This window comes from Rana temporaria, chromosome 3 (genome assembly GCF_905171775.1).
Source record: "Rana temporaria chromosome 3, aRanTem1.1, whole genome shotgun sequence".
In the NCBI taxonomy this organism is placed as follows: Eukaryota; Metazoa; Chordata; class Amphibia; order Anura; family Ranidae; genus Rana; species Rana temporaria.
The window spans coordinates 365,938,880-365,956,376 of NC_053491.1; the positions used below are offsets into that span (position 1 = coordinate 365,938,880).

A 17,497-nucleotide genomic window follows, 5' to 3' on the forward strand; every position below is an offset into this window, starting at 1 on the left:
AATACACTGATTACTGTATGTGACTGGCAGGGAAGGGGTTAACCACTAGGGGGCTAGGAAGGGGTGTCCTAGGGAGTGATTCTAACCATGAGGGGGCGGGTCTTACTGTGACATGACACTGATCACTGCTCCCGATTACATGAGAAGACAATCAGTGTCCTGTCACTAGGCAGAACAGGGAGATGCCTTGATTACACAGGAATCCCCCCCGTTCTGGAACTCCGTGAGCTGATCGCAGGACACCGGCAGACATCGAGTCCGCGGGTCCCACGACAGGGTATATATACGTTGCTTTGCGCAGCCGTGCCATTCTAGCGTCGTATATTTATATGACGTGGTCGGCAAGCGGTTAAAATGCCCCATTATAATCAAGCTGTTATCAGTCTTGGTTTTCACTATCTTTTCTCTGGTAGATTTACAGTAGGTTGCTGTTGAATTAGGTAAAGTGGGACTTTTTCTGACTCCTCCCTTATGATAAATTGCATTTCTATTTTTTGTCCTCTTCAGGTAAAAACTGGAAAACAGATGTGATCATGAGCAGAAGCTACAACATGGAGCAGAGGCTGCTGTCCTTCAAGATGGATGCCTTCCATACATTCACACTATTCCAGGAAGCTTACCTTAATATGCCTTACGAGTCATGGGAGCTGAAGCCTAACGGCATGAATGAAGTGTCACTAACGGTCACCTCTGCTTTCACTGATATCCACCTTGAAATCAAGGTAAAGCTCTCAAAGATTTGACCATCCTATAAAACCATTAGCATGTAAATTGTGATACCTAGTGTGGCATTGTTTTAGCAGGTCAAAGGATAGACAGCACACCGTTTTGCCGCTGCGCCTCCGTAAATTTCCTGCGCTACGCGCGATTCACAGAGCAGTAGCTCCGTAAATTGCGTGTGCGCTCCGGAAAACTGCCCGGCGTAAGGGCGCGTAATTTAAATGATCCCGTAGGGGGCGTGGATCATTTAAATTAGGCGCGTTCCCGCGCCGAACGTAGTGCGCATGCTCCGTCGGGAAACTTTCCCGACGTGCATTGCGGCAAATGACGTCGCAAGGACGTCATTTGCTTCAAAGTGAACGTGAATGGCGTCCAGCGCCATTCACGATTCACTTACGCAAACAACGTAAAATTTGAACTTCGCTAAAGCGGGAACGACGGGTATATGTAACATTGGCTGCCCCTGCTATTAGCGGGAGCAGCCTTACGCGAAACCCGACATACGCAAACGACGTAAACTGCGTACGCAGGGCTCGCGTAGGGTTGTGAATCGGCGTTAGTATGCAATTTGCATACTATACGCTGACCACAACGGGAACGCCCCCTAGCGGCCAACGTAAGAATGCAGCCTACGATATGACTGGCATATAGAGGAATTAGACTCAGTACCCCAACAAAGGAATAGAGTGGTGAAGGAGTTCAGGGATTAGGAGTATTAGCGGGTGAGAGAAGTCTGTCCAGAGAATCAGTCACTTTGTACTGAAGGCCCGACCCTAGATTATTCCATGTATACATATATCAATTCATAAATATACACCTAGGAAAAGACTGCAGCTGCCTCCACTGTGTGTAAAATATGAGGACTGTGTCAGCATTGTTTTTATGTATGGAGAACATAAAACCTGATGATTGTGTGGATGATGATTGGTAGTGACATGGATCTGCCATGTGTGATTTAGGATGATCAATGCAGACTGGCCGCGGTGTCCAGCACTGATGGCGATCTCTCTGCTCTGCTCGGGAAGTGGATGAGCCCCCTGTCTCTGAGAGATGCCATGAAGAGAGTCGGACTGAACTTCTTTCCTGCTGAAGACTCCCCCAAATATGTCAGTGTGAATAAAAAGGTATGAACATCGTATTCATGCAGTATGGCATCAGATTTGAAGTTTTGCTGTGATAATTGCTGAATTTTATTCCATTTCAACAATAAATACTTCTCCAGGTAATTGGTGTGACATCTAAGCAGACTGAAGGGGAAAAGGTGACAACAAAAAAATATGCAAAGCAGTGAAAAATAATAAATTATATTGACCCCTTTATGCCCATCTGTGGCAACCCTTTATTAGGTTCTGTAATGCCCAAGAAGAAGAAAGGGGGGGCGGGTCATGTGATCGGCTGTCACAGTGGTCACATATACATCAGCCAGTCCTGCCAACTTCCAGTGATTAGTACGGACCGAAGGCTGACAGCTCAGTCACTGTGCAGGGAGCTCTGCTGCCCATGGGCACATGGGTTTTAAAATCCACACATGGACAGAGAAAGTTGAACATTAACCACTTCAGCCCCGGACCATTTGGCTGCCAAATGACCGGCCACTTTTTGTGATTCGGCACTTGGTTTCTTTAACTGACAACTGCGCCTGCGTGGCTCCCAAATAAAATTGACGTACTCTTCCCCCACAAATAGAACGTTCTTTTGGTAGTATTTGATCATCTCTGCGTTTTTTTTATTTTTTTGCGCTATAAACAAAAATAGAGCAACAATTTTTTTTAAAAATGCAATATTTTTTACTTTTTGCTATAATAAATATCTCCAAAAAAAAAAAATATATATATATAAAAAAAATATTTCTTCAGTTTAGGTCGATATGTATTCTTCTACATATTTTTGGTCCAAAAAAAAAAAAACGCAATAAGTGTTTATTGATTTGTAGAAACTATAAACTTTTGTGCAAACCAAATAGGGGATAGTTTTATGGCATTTTTATTAATATTTTTTTTTTTTTAGTAATGGCAGTTATCGTGATGCTATTTTGGGACCATTCACATTTGTACAGCGATCAGTGCTATAAAAATGCACTGATTACTGAATAAATGTGACTGGCAGTGAAGGGGTTAACCACTGGGGGGCCTAGGAAGGGATCAAGTGTGTCCTAGGGAGTAAGGCTTTCTTTGACACGTCACTGATCGCTGCTCCCGATGAAAGGGAGCAGGCGATCAGTGCGGTGTGACTAGGCAGAACGGATTTAGGCCTTGTTGACACTGGCCTCTCCCGATTCTGCAGCTCTATGACCCGATTGCGAGCTACTGGCAGGCATAGAGTCCGCAGTTCCCACGGGCACGGTACTCACGGCAGGTGCTCGCGCGCCTGCACGGCGGGAAATTCAAAGTGACATGCATGTACGTTACTTTGCCCAGCCGTGCCATTCTGCCAACGTATATCGGCGTGAGGCGGTCTTTAAGCGGTTAAAAAGGTTTTAAAGGTAAATTCTTATATGCTTATATTTTGCCTTCTGTGGCTTATTTTTTTTCTACCTCATCAACATGCTAATGACATTTTATTACACCTTATTTGAATCCCAATGAGTAGGTCCTTGTGCTTCTCTATTTGAAACAGGCGGATCATGGCATGTGGGAGGGGCTAGCAGGGTGCCGTACATAGCTTCCTGAAAATGCCACAACCCCCTGCCTCAGTACTCCTTCTCAAGAGCCCTCAGCTGAAACACAAGCAGTTGGCTGGCCCTTGGGAGGGGTTATGCAAATATTAAAATGCCACCCTGAAGCAGGCTGTATTTGCATGCAGACCGCCATAGATAATGCACACAAATGATGCTGAGCCTCCAAGATTGGAACAAGTGAAATCTGAAAGAGACAGGCCAAGAGGAGTCATGCTGAAGAGGAAAGGGTTATAGGATGCTAGACATCCTCTAGCCATGAAGTGACGTGGGCTCTGACTTGTAGCTTCTAATGCATTGTGAGCAGCTCACAGTGTGCAGTGAAGTCAGAGAGCAGCCTGTAAAAAGTGTGCAAAAGTTCAGCTTTATTTAAATGGCCTCTGGGTAGTCAGATGAGGCTGAGATTCATATTGCAATGAGCAGAATATTAAAAAGTAGATAAAAACCAAACTATGCCAGTACAAAATGTAATCAGTTGTCAACCTTCATTTTCCTCCAGAGTGAACAAGTAGAGAAAATGGCATACAAGGAAATGGCACTTCTGTCACCATCCTTCGCATTGGGCTGGAGTAAATGGAACCTTAACTGCAGTCATGAACAGATCGTAGTCAAGGTGGGTATTAGAGAAGATATCCTCAGCCATAACTTTGGTCTCTATCTATCTATCTATCTATCCTGCAATTGGAAGTTTTTTTTTTATTCTGTGTTCCAAAAAATAAAAACCCTATATATCCTTAAAAAAAAAAAAAAAAAAAAAAATACACGTTTTCTCTCTAAGGGCCAGTTCACACCAGACGCAATTCCATACACATTTTTTTCTGCACTAAAAATGCATGCACAGCGTTTTCCATGTATTCCAATGGCTCTAGTTCACACCATGCAGTGCAGAAACTGACTGCATGGTGTGAACTAAAGCCATTGGAATACATGGAAAACACTGGGCCCGATTCTTGTAGATCCGCGTATCTACGAGCGTATGCCAATAACACTATGCCGCCGCAACTTACTGGAGCAAGTGCCGTATTCTCCAAGCACTTGCTCCGTAATTTGCGGCGGCGTAGTCTAAATGGCCCGGCGTATCCCCGCGTAAATCAAAGGGGGCGGCTTGTATTTAAATTAAGCGCGCCCCCGTGCCGAACGAACTGCGCATGCGCCGGCCTTAAACATAGGCCACTGCGCATGCTCCGTAGTCCGCCGCAAATAAAGGGATTTTTAATACAGCTTACCTGTAAAATCCTTTTCTTGGAGTACATCACGGGACACAGAGCGGCATATTCATTACTATGTGGGTTATATGGAGTACCTTCAGGTGATGGACACTGGCAATCTCAAACAGGAAGTGCCCCTCCCTATATAACCCCCTCCCATAGGAGGAGTACCTCAGTTTTGTAGCAAGCAGTATGCCTCCCAAAATGGTCCCCATAAGAGGGGTGGGAGCTCTGTGTCCCGTGATGTACTCCAAGAAAAGGATTTTACAGGTAAGCTGTATTAAAAATCCCTTTTTCTTTCTCGTACATCACGGGACACAGAGCGGCATATTCATTACTATGTGGGATGTCCCAAAGCAATGCTTACAATGAGGGGAGGGAGACATCTTCCCAAGACAAAAGGATTTAATTTAGAGATATACTTAAATCATATTAAATCCAACTTAGTTGAGAAAAAATAATTTTAAATTTTACTCAAAAGGGAGCCCCCGGAATCCGAGGGTCTCAAACTGCAGCCTGCAGCACTGCCTGCCCAAAGGCTGTATCAGTATTCCTTCTTACGTCCAACTGGTAGAACTTTGTAAACGTGTGGACAGAAGACCAGGTTGCCGCCTTGCAAACTTGAGCCATAGAGATCTGGTGGTGTGCTGCCCAGGAGGCGCCCATGGCCCTAGTAGAATGAGCCTTTAATGATAACGGAGGAGGCAACCCTTTCAAGCCGTAGGCCTGAGTGATTAACTGTTTAATCCACCTTGAGATGGTGGATTTTGCAGCTGCCTGCCACTTCTTGGGCCCATCCGGTAAAATGAACAACACATCTGTTTTCCGGATCTTCTCTGTAGCTTTAAGATAGGCCTTCATGGCCCTGACAATATCCAAGGTATGCAGCAACCCTTCCTTTCTGGAAGTAGGTTTAGGGAAGAAGGATGGTAATACCAAATCCTGGTTTAGATGAAAACTGGATATAACCTTTGGTAGGAAGGAAGGATGAGGGCGGAGAACGACCTTGTCCTTATGTAAAATAAGATATGGTTCCTTACAGGATAAGGCTGCCAGTTCCGATACTCTTCTGGCGGAAACTATGGCGACCAAAAATACTAATTTCCTTGTCAGTAAAACCAAAGGAATTTCAGCCAACGGCTCAAAAGGTTGTTTCTGTAAACTTGACAGAACAAGATTTAAATCCCACGGACAAAGCGGGGATTTAACTGGAGGATTAATACGTAAGACCCCTTGAATGAAGGTCTTAACCAGCGAGTGGGTGGCCAGCGGCCGCTGAAACCACACTGACAAAGCTGAAATCTGTCCCTTGATTGTGCTTAATGCCAGTCCTTTATCCACTCCTAGCTGGAGAAAACTTAATACTCTATCGATGGTAAATTTGCGAGAAAGCCATCGCTTGGACTCACACCAGCCTACATAGGCCTTCCAGACCCTGTAATAAATCACCCTAGAGACCGGTTTCCTGGCTCTGATTAGGGTAGAGATTACTTTCTGAGACAGACCTCTACCCCTGAGAATCAGGGATTCAGCTTCCAGGCCGTCAAATTTAGATGCCGTAAGGCAGGGTGGAGGATCGGACCTTGCGATAGCAGGTCTGGCCGTAGAGGAAGAGTCCAAGGGTCTCCCACTACCATCTTCAGGATTAGTGAATACCATGCCCTTCTGGGCCATGCTGGAGCTACCAGGATAACTGGTATGTGCTCCACCCTGATCCTGCGCAGCAGGCGGGGTAGTAACTGGAGCGGGGGAAATGCATAAAGAAGTTTGAACTGATGCCAAGGGCAAACTAACGCATCGGTTCCGCAGGCCCTGGGATCCCTTGTGCGGGACATGAACCTGTCTAGCTTCTTGTTCAGTCTCGATGCCATGATATCCACGTCCGGCACTCCCCATTTCTGGCAGAGTGTCTGAAAGACCTGTGGATGCAGAGACCACTCCCCCGGCAACAGAGTCTGGCGACTTAAGAAGTCCGCCTGTAGGTTGTCCACTCCGGGAATGAATATAGCCGATATGCAGGGCACATGGGCTTCTGCCCACAAGAAAATCAAGCTCACTTCTTTCTGAGCGGCTTGACTCTTGGTTCCCCCTTGGTGATTTATATATGCCACCGCCGTGGCATTGTCCGATTGTATTCTCACTGGGAACCCTTGTAGTTTGGACGTCCAAGCCCTGAGGGCTAGTCGAGAAGCTCTGAGCTCCAAGATATTGATGGGCAACTGCTTCTCTGCCGCTGCCCAAGTGCCCTGGCGAGTGCAACCATCCAAAATTGCTCCCCAGCCTATCAGGCTGGCGTCTGTGGTTACTATCTTCCAGGTCACAGGACTGAAAGTCTTTCCCTTCAGGAGATTCTGAGGGTTTAACCACCAAGATAGACTTTGCCGCACTCTTGGTGAGAGTGGCAAAGGAATTTCTAAGGCCTGAGGCCTCTTGCTCCATGCTGACAGGATGGCTGCCTGCAGGATGCGAGTGTGGCTCTGAGCGTACGGAACCGCCTCGAATGTGGCCACCATCTTGCCTAGTAGTCGCATACATAGGCGAACAGTTGGCCTTTTCTTTCTTAGAACTATTTGTATTAGCTCTTTGATGGCCTTGACCTTTAATAGGGGTAGGAACACCTTTTGTTGTTCTGTATCCAATCTCATGCCGAGATATTCCAGCTGCCTTGTGGGCAGGAATGCTGACTTGTCTCGATTTAGGACCCAGCCGAACCTCTCGAGGTACTGAACCGTGAGGGCCACTGCTCGTTCCAGGCCAGGAGACGAGTGGTCTACGACCAAGAGGTCGTCCAGGTAAGCCAGGACCGTGACCCCTTGGGTCCTTAGATTGGCTAGGATTGGGGCTAGGACCTTCGTGAATACCCGGGGGGCCGTAGCCAACCCGAAGGGGAGCGCCACAAATTGGAAATGACGCTGAGCCACCGCGAAGCGTAGAAATACTTGATGTGGCTGAAAAATTGGCACATGAAGGTAAGCATCCTTTATGTCTATGGACGCCATGAAGTCGCCCTTCTGGAGCACGGCGACAGCTGACCGAATAGTTTCCATCCGGAATGAGCGGACCTTTAGGTACGCATTTACTCCCTTTAAGTCCAAGATTGGCCTGACATCGCCGTTGGGCTTTGGGATGATAAACAGGTTGGAGTAGAACCCCAATCCCTGTTCCCGGACTGGTACTTCTACTATCACCTTCTGGCATAGCAGATGATTCAATGCCGCCATCAATGCGGCTCTTTTCACAGGGTCGCCTGGTACTCTTGACTCCTGGTAATGAGGAGGAGGGAATTTTAGAAATTCTAGTTTGTAGCCCGTGGTCACGGAAGACCGTACCCAGCAGTCGGGAATGCTGGCCTCCCAAACCTCTGCAAAGAGACGCAGCCTTCCCCCCACCATCGTGGGTGGGGGCGCCCCTTCATAAGGCCGACTTGGGGGCTGGCTTTGCAGGCTTGCGGTACCACTGCTTCTTGCCCCCCGTGGCTTGGCCCTGCGGCTTATTGTTAAATCCTGATCTTGCAGGAGGCCGTCGATACTGTTTGGTATTAGAGGGCCCCTGCCCCGGGGAGGGCTGGCGCTTAAATGCGGGCCCTCGGGCCTTCTTCTTGACTGGCAAGAGAGTGCTTTTGCCGCTTGATATAGTCTGAATATATCTATCCAGATCTTCTCCGAAGAGACGTCCTCCATGGAAGGGAAACCCTACCAGGGGTTTTTTGCACGGGGGCTCAGCCTCCCAATTCTTCAACCATAAGAGCCTTCTCATATGGATTAGAAATAAGGATAAACGTGACGCCTGCTGGATGGAGTCCTTGATAGCATCCACCGTAAAGCGTATAGCCCTGGGTATATCCGAAAATTCCTCTGCCTGTTGGGCAGGGATAAGTTTAAGCATTTGCTTAGTCTTATCTGATAATGCTTGGGCAACTCCAATAGCAGCCACAGCGGGCTGAACTATCGCCCCTGCTGAAGTAAAGAAGGCCTTAAGTAAAGTTTCCAAGCGTTTATCAACCGGATCCTTAAACACCTGTAAGTTTTCTACAGGGCAAGTTAAAGATCTGTTCACACAGGAGATGGCTGCGTCCACCGCCGGGGGCGCCCACCTTTTGGAGAATTTCTCCTCCATAGGATATAAAACAGAGAATTTTTTAGGTGGTAAAAAGACTATCTGGCTTGATCCAATCCTGAAATATGACATCCTCGAGTAGAGGATGGACCGGAAAAACTGCGTTGCTTTGAGGCGCTCTTAATGAGCCTAAAGCTGAAACCGCCGATACTTGAGGTTCTGGTATGGGTAACTTAAATGCCTCATGGACCATGTCCGTTAAAGCTTGAACCCACAAACTTTCCCCTTGGGAGGTTGAACTAGACTCCTCAGTATCCGGATCCTCGATCTCTGAACCACCCTGGTCCAAAACGTCAGGATTATCCAATTCCCCTAGGGAAAGGATTTCTGAGTCTGAGGGTTCCTGCTCGGGTGACGGAGACCTAGTCCGCTTTCTACCCGAAATAGCCTTAGCTATTCTTTTTGCCATTCTTTTCTCTAGTTCTCCTAAAGAAACAGCAAGCACCCTCTCAGTGACAAAGCCGGGGTTGGACTGAACTGGACCAGCCCCAGCACCAGATCCCCCAGGTCCCATCAGGGCGTGCCCTGATATGTCCTGTGGGGAGAGCAGCGGCATAGCCGTGTCTGAGCCCTCGGATTTTGCGGGGGAATCCCCACCCTTTGTACCCTCTGACCCAGAAGCCATGGCACAATACCGAGGTACACCTGCTATCACCCAGCCACAGACGTAGCTAAGGGGATCTGCCGGTTTGGGAACGATAGAGACTAACGCCCAAACTGAGAAGGGAGATCAGAAGTACTTTCCCTTTTTCTTCTTCTTTTTTTTTTTTTTTTTTTTTTTTTTTTTTTTTTTTTTTTTTTTTTTTTTTTTTTTTTTTTTTTGAAGAGGAAAAGAAAAATACTCTGTCTCCTAATAAGTATTGCCAATAGCCATCTGCTGAAAAAAAGGAAAAAGAAACCTATTTGTAGGTTTGACAGTCTATTCTTTAGAAAAAGACTGTAATCTTTCCTTCCGCCACTGGGTGCCTCAGCGAGCTCCACTCTGCGTCCTCCTCCTCTGTAACTCAGGAAGACACTGAGCTTTTGGCAGCTACTGGAAGGGCCTCCCCTTCCTATATGTAAATCGCCGCCCACAGGGATGCGCCCCCACCCCAGCCAATGGCGCGAAAAAACTTTCATATCTCGGGCGCGCGCGCGCCCGTCGGCGGGGGCCATCGCACATGGAGGAGGACGGAGCGGCGCAGCACCCAGGCAGGTAAGCCCTCAGGTAGGTCACAGACCTCCTCTTAGCATGGGAAACACGGCTCCTGTATTTCACAGAGATCCCACACCTAGCGCAGCAGACCTAGCTAAACAACACTTACCAGGGAGGACACCTATCACTGGGGGAAAAGATTTGAATCATCCTGTCTCTGACCATAGACATAGTGATTCCTTGCCAATGCAGAGCATACCCAGGCATGACCCCCTGTGCACCTCCCTCCAGGGAATCTGCTAAGAACCAAGTTCCGCAGGTTCCCCAATACTTACCTGCTCCATGCCGCAGGACTTTTGCACAGCAAGAGGTCCAATCTTCCCCCATCTCCGTGGGTGGCGTCTAGACCTTCAGGCCCTGGGTTCCTATGAAGGAGCCACTGTCCTGGGCCCATATAGCACCCTGGCAAACAGGAGCTTTAGATGCCCAAGGTTCTAAGTCCTGGGCCCAGGGTCCAGCTCTCTAAAAAGAGAAGCGTTATGGGCAAACCCCATGGCTTTGGGGTCCGGATACTGTCCACTTTAGCACTGAGGCCGTTGGACAGATCCGGTTAGCCTGCCTTGATCCCAAGGATGTGGAGGCAAAGCTAAACCATGACCAACACCTAAGACACTGGCGAAAAAACTGAGGTACTCCTCCTATGGGAGGGGGTTATATAGGGAGGGGCACTTCCTGTTTGAGATTGCCAGTGTCCATCACCTGAAGGTACTCCATATAACCCACATAGTAATGAATATGCCGCTCTGTGTCCCGTGATGTACGAGAAAGAAACATTGGTTGCGACGTGAACGTAATTAACGCACAGTCCTATTGGCGACAAGTTACATAAACAACGTAAACCGACGTAAGGCTACCCCTCATAGCAGGGGTAACCTTACGCTTACGTAAACGACGACGAGGCGGCGCAAAAACGTTCGGGAATCGGCGTATCAGGCTAATTTGCATAGACAAATGAGAAATCGTCGTAAACGCCATCTAGCGGCCAATGTGGAATTACATCTAAGATCCAACGGTGTAAGTGACTTACGCCAGTCGGATCTACGCCGTATCTATGCGTAAATGATTCTAAGAATCACTCGCATAGATACCCGGGCTCAGAAACAGAGATACGACGGTGTATCTGGAGATACACCGTCGTAACTCTTTTGAGAATCGGGCCCACTGTCCATGCATTTTGTGCAGAAAAAAGGGCACGGAACTGCGGCTGGTGTGAACTAGCACTAAAAATGCTGCAATTACAGAAAAGCACCTGTTGATCTGCTAAAAATCAGAAAAGAAAACCAACTTGCTGTAGTGGGCTAAAAAAAAAACTGCCTTCTGTCTTTTCCAGTGGAGTTTTGATTCATTTCCAACTGTGTGCATCAACACAGACAGAGATAACTCCACTTTTGTAGGAAATAATAAATTGCCAAATAAAAAATAAATACACATTGCAACACAGGGTATATTGTAATTTAATGGTAATACAATTACCCTCTCTTTTCAATCTGCAGCACTCTAATTTTCTGTAAAATACAATCCAATATGGCTACCTGGAGGCATTCTGTACACAGATGGTGTACAGAATGCCCCCCAGATACTGTATGTAATTTTTTACTTGTGCGATTGGCATACTGATTTTCCTATAAGTCTACACTAAGATGCAAATCAGTTTTATAGCATCTCTTGCTACAAAAATATAAATTTTTGATGAGATACTCTTAAAGACCCTGCCACTCTCATTAGAGCCCTGTAGGTAACAGCAGCCGATACTTATAAAACCGCTCCCATACATATTTAGTCTGCACATGGACACAGACGAGCAGCTATTTTTCGGAACAAAAAGGTAGAAATCTGTAACAAAGTTTGTTAAAATCCCAGCAAATGTACATAGATCACCCAGAGGGGAATATTTTTTTTTCCACATCAAAAGTGGAGTTACTCACAGTCTAATATGGCAAGTCACTCCCCTGCTTTGCCCTCCTCCAACATAATTGACAGTTGCTTGACACTTGGGAAGCAGCACCGAGAGAGCTGGCACAAGCGGCTTAGTGCTTGGGCACAAATATAACAAAATACTTTTATTAGGGAATGTTTACTGGGTTTATCTGATGTTTTAATGTAAATAACTGAGCATTTAATATTATTTTAAAGTGGAGGTTCACCCGGAAATGTTAATTTTTAACATTAGATTGAGGCTCATTTTGTCAAGGGGAATCGGGTAGTTTTTTTTAAAAACTAAGCAGTACTTACCGTTTTAGAGAGCGATCTTCTCCGCCGCTTCCGGGTATGGGCTGCGGGACTGGGCGTTCCTATTTGATCGACAGGCTTCCGACGGTCGCATCTATCGCGTCACGATTTTCCGAAAGTAGCCGAATGTCGGTGTGCAGGCGCCGTATAGAGCCACACCGACGTTCGGCTTCTTTCGGCTACTCATGACGTGATGAATTCGACCGTCGGAAGCCCGTCAATCAAAAAGGAACACCCAGTCCCGAAGACCATACCCGGAAGCGGCGGAGAAGATCGCTCTCTAAAACGGTAAGTACGGCTTCGTTTTTAAAAAAACTACCAGATTCCCCTTGACAAAATGAGCATGAATCTAATGTTAAAAAAAAAAATTCGAGTGAACTCCCGCTTTAAATAAGTAAATGATTCAGTTATAGTCAAATTAACCAAGGTATACCGATGCTGCTTTTTTTTTTTAGTCTGGGCACCTCTGGTCATGAAAGGGTTGATATGACAGTTCATTTTTCTGGTGCACACAGGTGAGGGAATGCCGGGACTCTTCCAACGACGATGACTGGTCCCTTTACCTATTGAGCCCTCTGAGGACTCAACGTCTAAAGATCTCCGAATCAGATGACACATTCTCAGATGATCTTTACGATGGCAGCGAGTTCCACTCCACGCTCTATCACATGATCAAAGATTACTCCAGCCCTGATGCCATCGACAGACTGAAGCACTCCCATCACTTGTTTGTGGACTGCGTCCACCAGCTGCTGAGCATGACCAAAGTGCTGACATATTCATAAACATGATGTTACTTTATTAACACAATAAATATCAGGCAGTAAAAACAGTGAAGTGTATGCCAGGCCACAAAATCACATGCGATAGCCTTAAACGCCATACGGTCTCCAAATGATTCTAAACTACACATCAGTAGGAAAGTCACTGGTCTCTTGTAGAAAATATATCATGATACCTTTGTGGCCACTTGATGGCTTATAATAAAATAGAATATATACACACATAAATTATTTTAAAGCGCGATCGTCCGTCCAGAATATTGTACAGGGGTAAATGGGTGTCAAGTGTAAACGCTACAAAAAAAAAATAATTAAAAAATATTGGAAATCCACAGTGCCATCATATTGGAGGGGGCCCATTGTGCCGGAGCCCAGTGTATGGCCACAGTAACTGCTGGATGGAAGTCCACGAGACACCAGGACCGACAGGGGCTCCTTCTACCGGTTTGTGGAAGGTCAGGCCTGTCAGGAAACCAGCAAGTGTCACAAATAAAAATGCAGCCATGATACAGATCACCAGCGGCTTGTTAATGTTGGTTATCGATTGCCTCACGTCAGACATCCAGGACCAAACGTGGCTGTATCTGGAAAGACAAAGGACATGGGGAAAAGCTGAATTTCCTGTAGTTCGGACAGTTTTATAAAAAGGTTTTAAATATTCAGTAAAACTTGTGATGCTGCTCGATCTTGACTTTGCCCTCCTATGTTGAGAGGTTCTTTAGCAAAGACCTGTACATTGAAGAGACAAAACAACCTCAACAAATGAAGGACCCAACATAGGAAAGCAAGACCTACAAAATCAAGACTCAGCAGATTTCCTACTCCTTTAGGAAAAAGGGACATTCTTTTGAAGACAGTGAGGTGCACATTTTGGACAGAGGACAACTGCTTTGCAAGAGGCGTGAAAGAGTCCATCTACATCACACATCTCTGAATAGGTGTGGTGGCCATTTGTCTTCACATACAAGGCCAGTTAAAACATTATACCCCAGTAGATTGACCATTCAAAACTTCAACTAGATAGATAGAGGAATTAACACCTATGCAGACTTCCCGACACCAAGCATGTGGTTATGTAGCTAGAACAGAGTGGTTCCACAACTTTCATCCTCCTATGCTGTTATAAAACAATCAACAATTGCCTTAACACATTCTATGGCAAGTGGTCTGTGCCATCTTCCTGACACTCAGAATTGAAGTGGCTTGGAAAAGCTATGAAACCTCTTCAACATTACAGAGCAAGTGCAGCTGAATGTGACCAACTACTAGTAGCTATAGCATGACCTGGATAAAAAGGAACCCTCACAGACATACTCAGGGCCGCTATCAGGAATTATGGGGCCCCTTACACAGCTTCAGTCATGGGCCCCCTGGAGCAGAGAACCGGGGAGGGGGGGGGGGTTGCTGCCGTCTGAAATTGAAATTGAGAAGCGGGGGGGGGGGGGGTGCTGCGAATTGAGAAGCGGAGGGGGTGCCCTTTACAAATTATTAATAAAAATTTAAAAAATATATATAAAAAAAGGGGGGGGGGGGTGCCATCCAGGGCCCTGGGGACCTCTGGGCCCTTTAATAAAAAAAACAAACAAACACATTTATAAAAAAAAGGGGGGGGTTTGCCACATGGGGCCCTGGAGACCTCATGAGCCCTTTAATATTATATATATATATATATATATATATATATATATATATATATATATATATATATCTATATATATATCTCAAAAAGGGAATAAAAAGAAAAAAAAGAAATAAAATAATATAAAATAAAAATAATTTATAAAAAAAAAAGGGGGGGGTTGCCATCCGGGGCCCTGGGGACCTCTGGGCCCTTTAATAATAATAACAACACATATATATATATATATATATATATGAAATAAAAAAAATCTATAAAAATGTATTTATTTTTTTATAAAAAAAGGGGTGTTTTCATCCCGGGCCTTGGGGATCTCCGGGGCCCTGGGGACCCCCGTACCCCCAAGAAAAAAAAATTGTCCCTTTAATAAAAAAATATATATTTTTTATAAAAAAAAAAAGGGGGGTTGCCACCTGGACCCCTGCTGGCCCGGGGCCCACTACAACAGGGCCAGTTGTACTGGCTTATCAGCGGCCCTTGACATACTGTATTTAACTCCTACCAGAAATGTGGCTGCAAAGGTAGAATTATGAACAGAATTACATTTACTACATATATCCTAACCAAACCCCCTAGGACAATTGTTGGCTTTAGCTTGTAGACATCAGAAAGGGTTTTTAAAGTTGAACTATGTGGCTTTGAGGATTATATTTAAATAAAGATATTTTGTGCCCAGAGAATAAAAATCCACTTTGCACCAAACACTTCTGAAAACCCAGATAATTAACATAAAGAAATATTAGTGACAGGATCGGTGCAGACAGCAGAGCTGTGGAGGGTACCCAGCAGGCCCCACCCACTACAGTCTGCCTGCAGAAAACTACAGGAGGGGGTGGAGACAAGACCAGTCACCCTGCACAAGTAGAGAGAGCAGCAGTGACCGTTCTTTATTACAGGAAGCTCCTGCACAGAGGTTCCGCACTTGATTACTATACAGATCTGATAGAAATACACAAAACAAACCAAGATTTAAGAATACACATCATTTTTGCATATAGAAAATATTTGGTTGTCCTGGAGTCCAGCTTTAAAACACCAGTTTATGGAGGTTAAACACAGATCTCATTGGGGATGCTGCTGACTGTTACGCTAGACAAGCTGCTAGCAGGCTTCAGCACTACTTGAAATGTGTTTGGTGATTTAAAAAAGAAAAAAACAGTTTATCCATTCAGATTTGTGCCCAACATCCACAAACTGAAAATTTGCCAACACTTTCTGTACATACTACTCTAACGCAAGCCTAAGCCTATGTGAAGGCATAAGGCAGGGGTCTCAAACTGGCGGCCCTCCAGATGTTGCGAAACTACAAGTCCCATGAGGCATTGCAAGGCTGACAGTTACAAGCATGACTCCCACAGGCAGAGGCATGATGGGACTTGTAGTTTCGCAACAGCTGGAGGGCCGCCAGTTTGAGACCCCTGGCATAAGGGCTTGTGAAATAAGACTTTTTCTGTTCTACCCTCACATAAAACACAGCTCAGCAGATTCCTGTCCTCTTCAGGAGGTGACAGTTCTGAGATTGCATGTGTACAGGTAAAGGTCACTTGTCTCTGGTAGCACTTGAATTAGAGGGGTACAGGCCAAGACTGTCACTGTCAGTATTATTATGGGGTTGATTTAGCTGTACATGGTAGCCAATCAGCTTCTAACTTCAGCTTGTTAAATTAAGTTTTGACAAAAAAAAAAGCTGAAAAGGGGATTGGTTTCCAAGTAGAGCTGCACCAGATTTTGCACTATCCAGTTTTAATAAATCAATCCCTATGTGTGGCTGTGTGACACCCCCGTTACCCTTTGCTACGTCCTGTGTTAGCCATGTAGAAATCCATCCATGACCCCCCCATCCCACCTCCCCACACTAGAGGTCTTGGTCCACCTGGTTCCCAACACTGCCAAAGCCCTTACTATTACACATGTAATGGACCATATGACCTATGGAATGTGACAGTGCTTAGGCTGAGTGACCTGTGACATTGTCTCCATGTCTAAGCTGTGACACCAAAGGTGGATGTTGTGCTACAGGGAGATTCTGTCTGTAGATGCTGCTTAAAGTATTTTGAAAGGTAATGAGCTCTACTCATCCAAACTTTTAAACCCTCTTTAGAGACTACCATGGCAGCTCTGGGTGTCCAGGGATTTAAAAGGGTTAGAGGATATCTTCAATGCTGTTCTGAGTAGCTGATGGAAAGAATCCTGGAGGGCAAGATCAGGCTAAACAATGGGGAGCTAAATATTTTCTCTTTTTTCAGTTTCCTATTTGCAGCATTATCTTTATCTTAGAATAACAGCTGTGCTCCTCACATCCAATTCTCCTACAACCTAACCTTCCACTCCATGATAAACAAGGAAGCAATATTAGAGAAGGCTCTTTCACACAGGATACATTCTCTACCACCTCTAAAAAGAGGTCGAGTAGAGCAGACACTGTCAGGTATTCAGGAGGCGATCCTGTTACCTCTGTTTACCCCTGGTTACAGTTATTTCGAATTGAATTGTTAAATTTGTAGGCAGATGTAGTTTAGCCTCCCTGCAAGGGTGGTGCTGTTGGGCAGGTGCTGCGCAGGGATGGAGGACACAGGGGGAAACCAGGTTCCTCTGAGACCTCCAGTCCATAGGTGTCATCAGGAAAGAAGAGGTCCGATTGAATGCTTCTGCCATGACTGATTTGGCGGCCATCTTTTATGTGGGTAGTGCTTATAAACAGACAGGATTCACTTACTTGGATTCAGGCTTGGTGGGGGACGGCGTTTTTAAGCTGAATTTCCTGACTTGCTCTTCTTTTATTTCTTCCACTAATTCGGCGTTGGGCTCATCCCTGTTTAATTACAACATAAAGGTTGTTTTATACAAAGTGTTTTAGGCTGTACATTTCCATATGGACACAAAAGTTTCTGTAAATCAAAATAGTGGAGCTGTATAGACCTCTATCTAGAACCG

General features: G+C 45.6%; 2 protein-coding genes across 2 annotated transcripts in view; one reads left to right on the plus strand and one right to left on the minus strand.

Moving 5' to 3' along the window:
- Positions 1–12,974, plus strand: part of DNAI7 (dynein axonemal intermediate chain 7) — a 45,531-nt gene extending 32,557 nt beyond the window's left edge. The window contains exons 12-15 of the mRNA XM_040345417.1: positions 508–722; positions 1,680–1,844; positions 3,894–4,007; positions 12,658–12,974. Coding sequence (XP_040201351.1) covers positions 508–722; positions 1,680–1,844; positions 3,894–4,007; positions 12,658–12,927 — 764 coding nt within the window. The 3' untranslated portion in view covers positions 12,928–12,974. The remainder of the gene's footprint in view (positions 1–507; positions 723–1,679; positions 1,845–3,893; positions 4,008–12,657) is intronic.
- The window catches only part of IRAG2 (inositol 1,4,5-triphosphate receptor associated 2), a 165,836-nt gene continuing 161,263 nt past the window's right edge, over positions 12,925–17,497 (minus strand). Inside the window, exons 29-30 of the mRNA XM_040345416.1 lie at positions 17,280–17,375; positions 12,925–13,508 (exon numbers count right to left, since the gene is read on the minus strand). Coding sequence (XP_040201350.1) covers positions 13,265–13,508; positions 17,280–17,375 — 340 coding nt within the window. The 3' untranslated portion in view covers positions 12,925–13,264. The remainder of the gene's footprint in view (positions 13,509–17,279; positions 17,376–17,497) is intronic.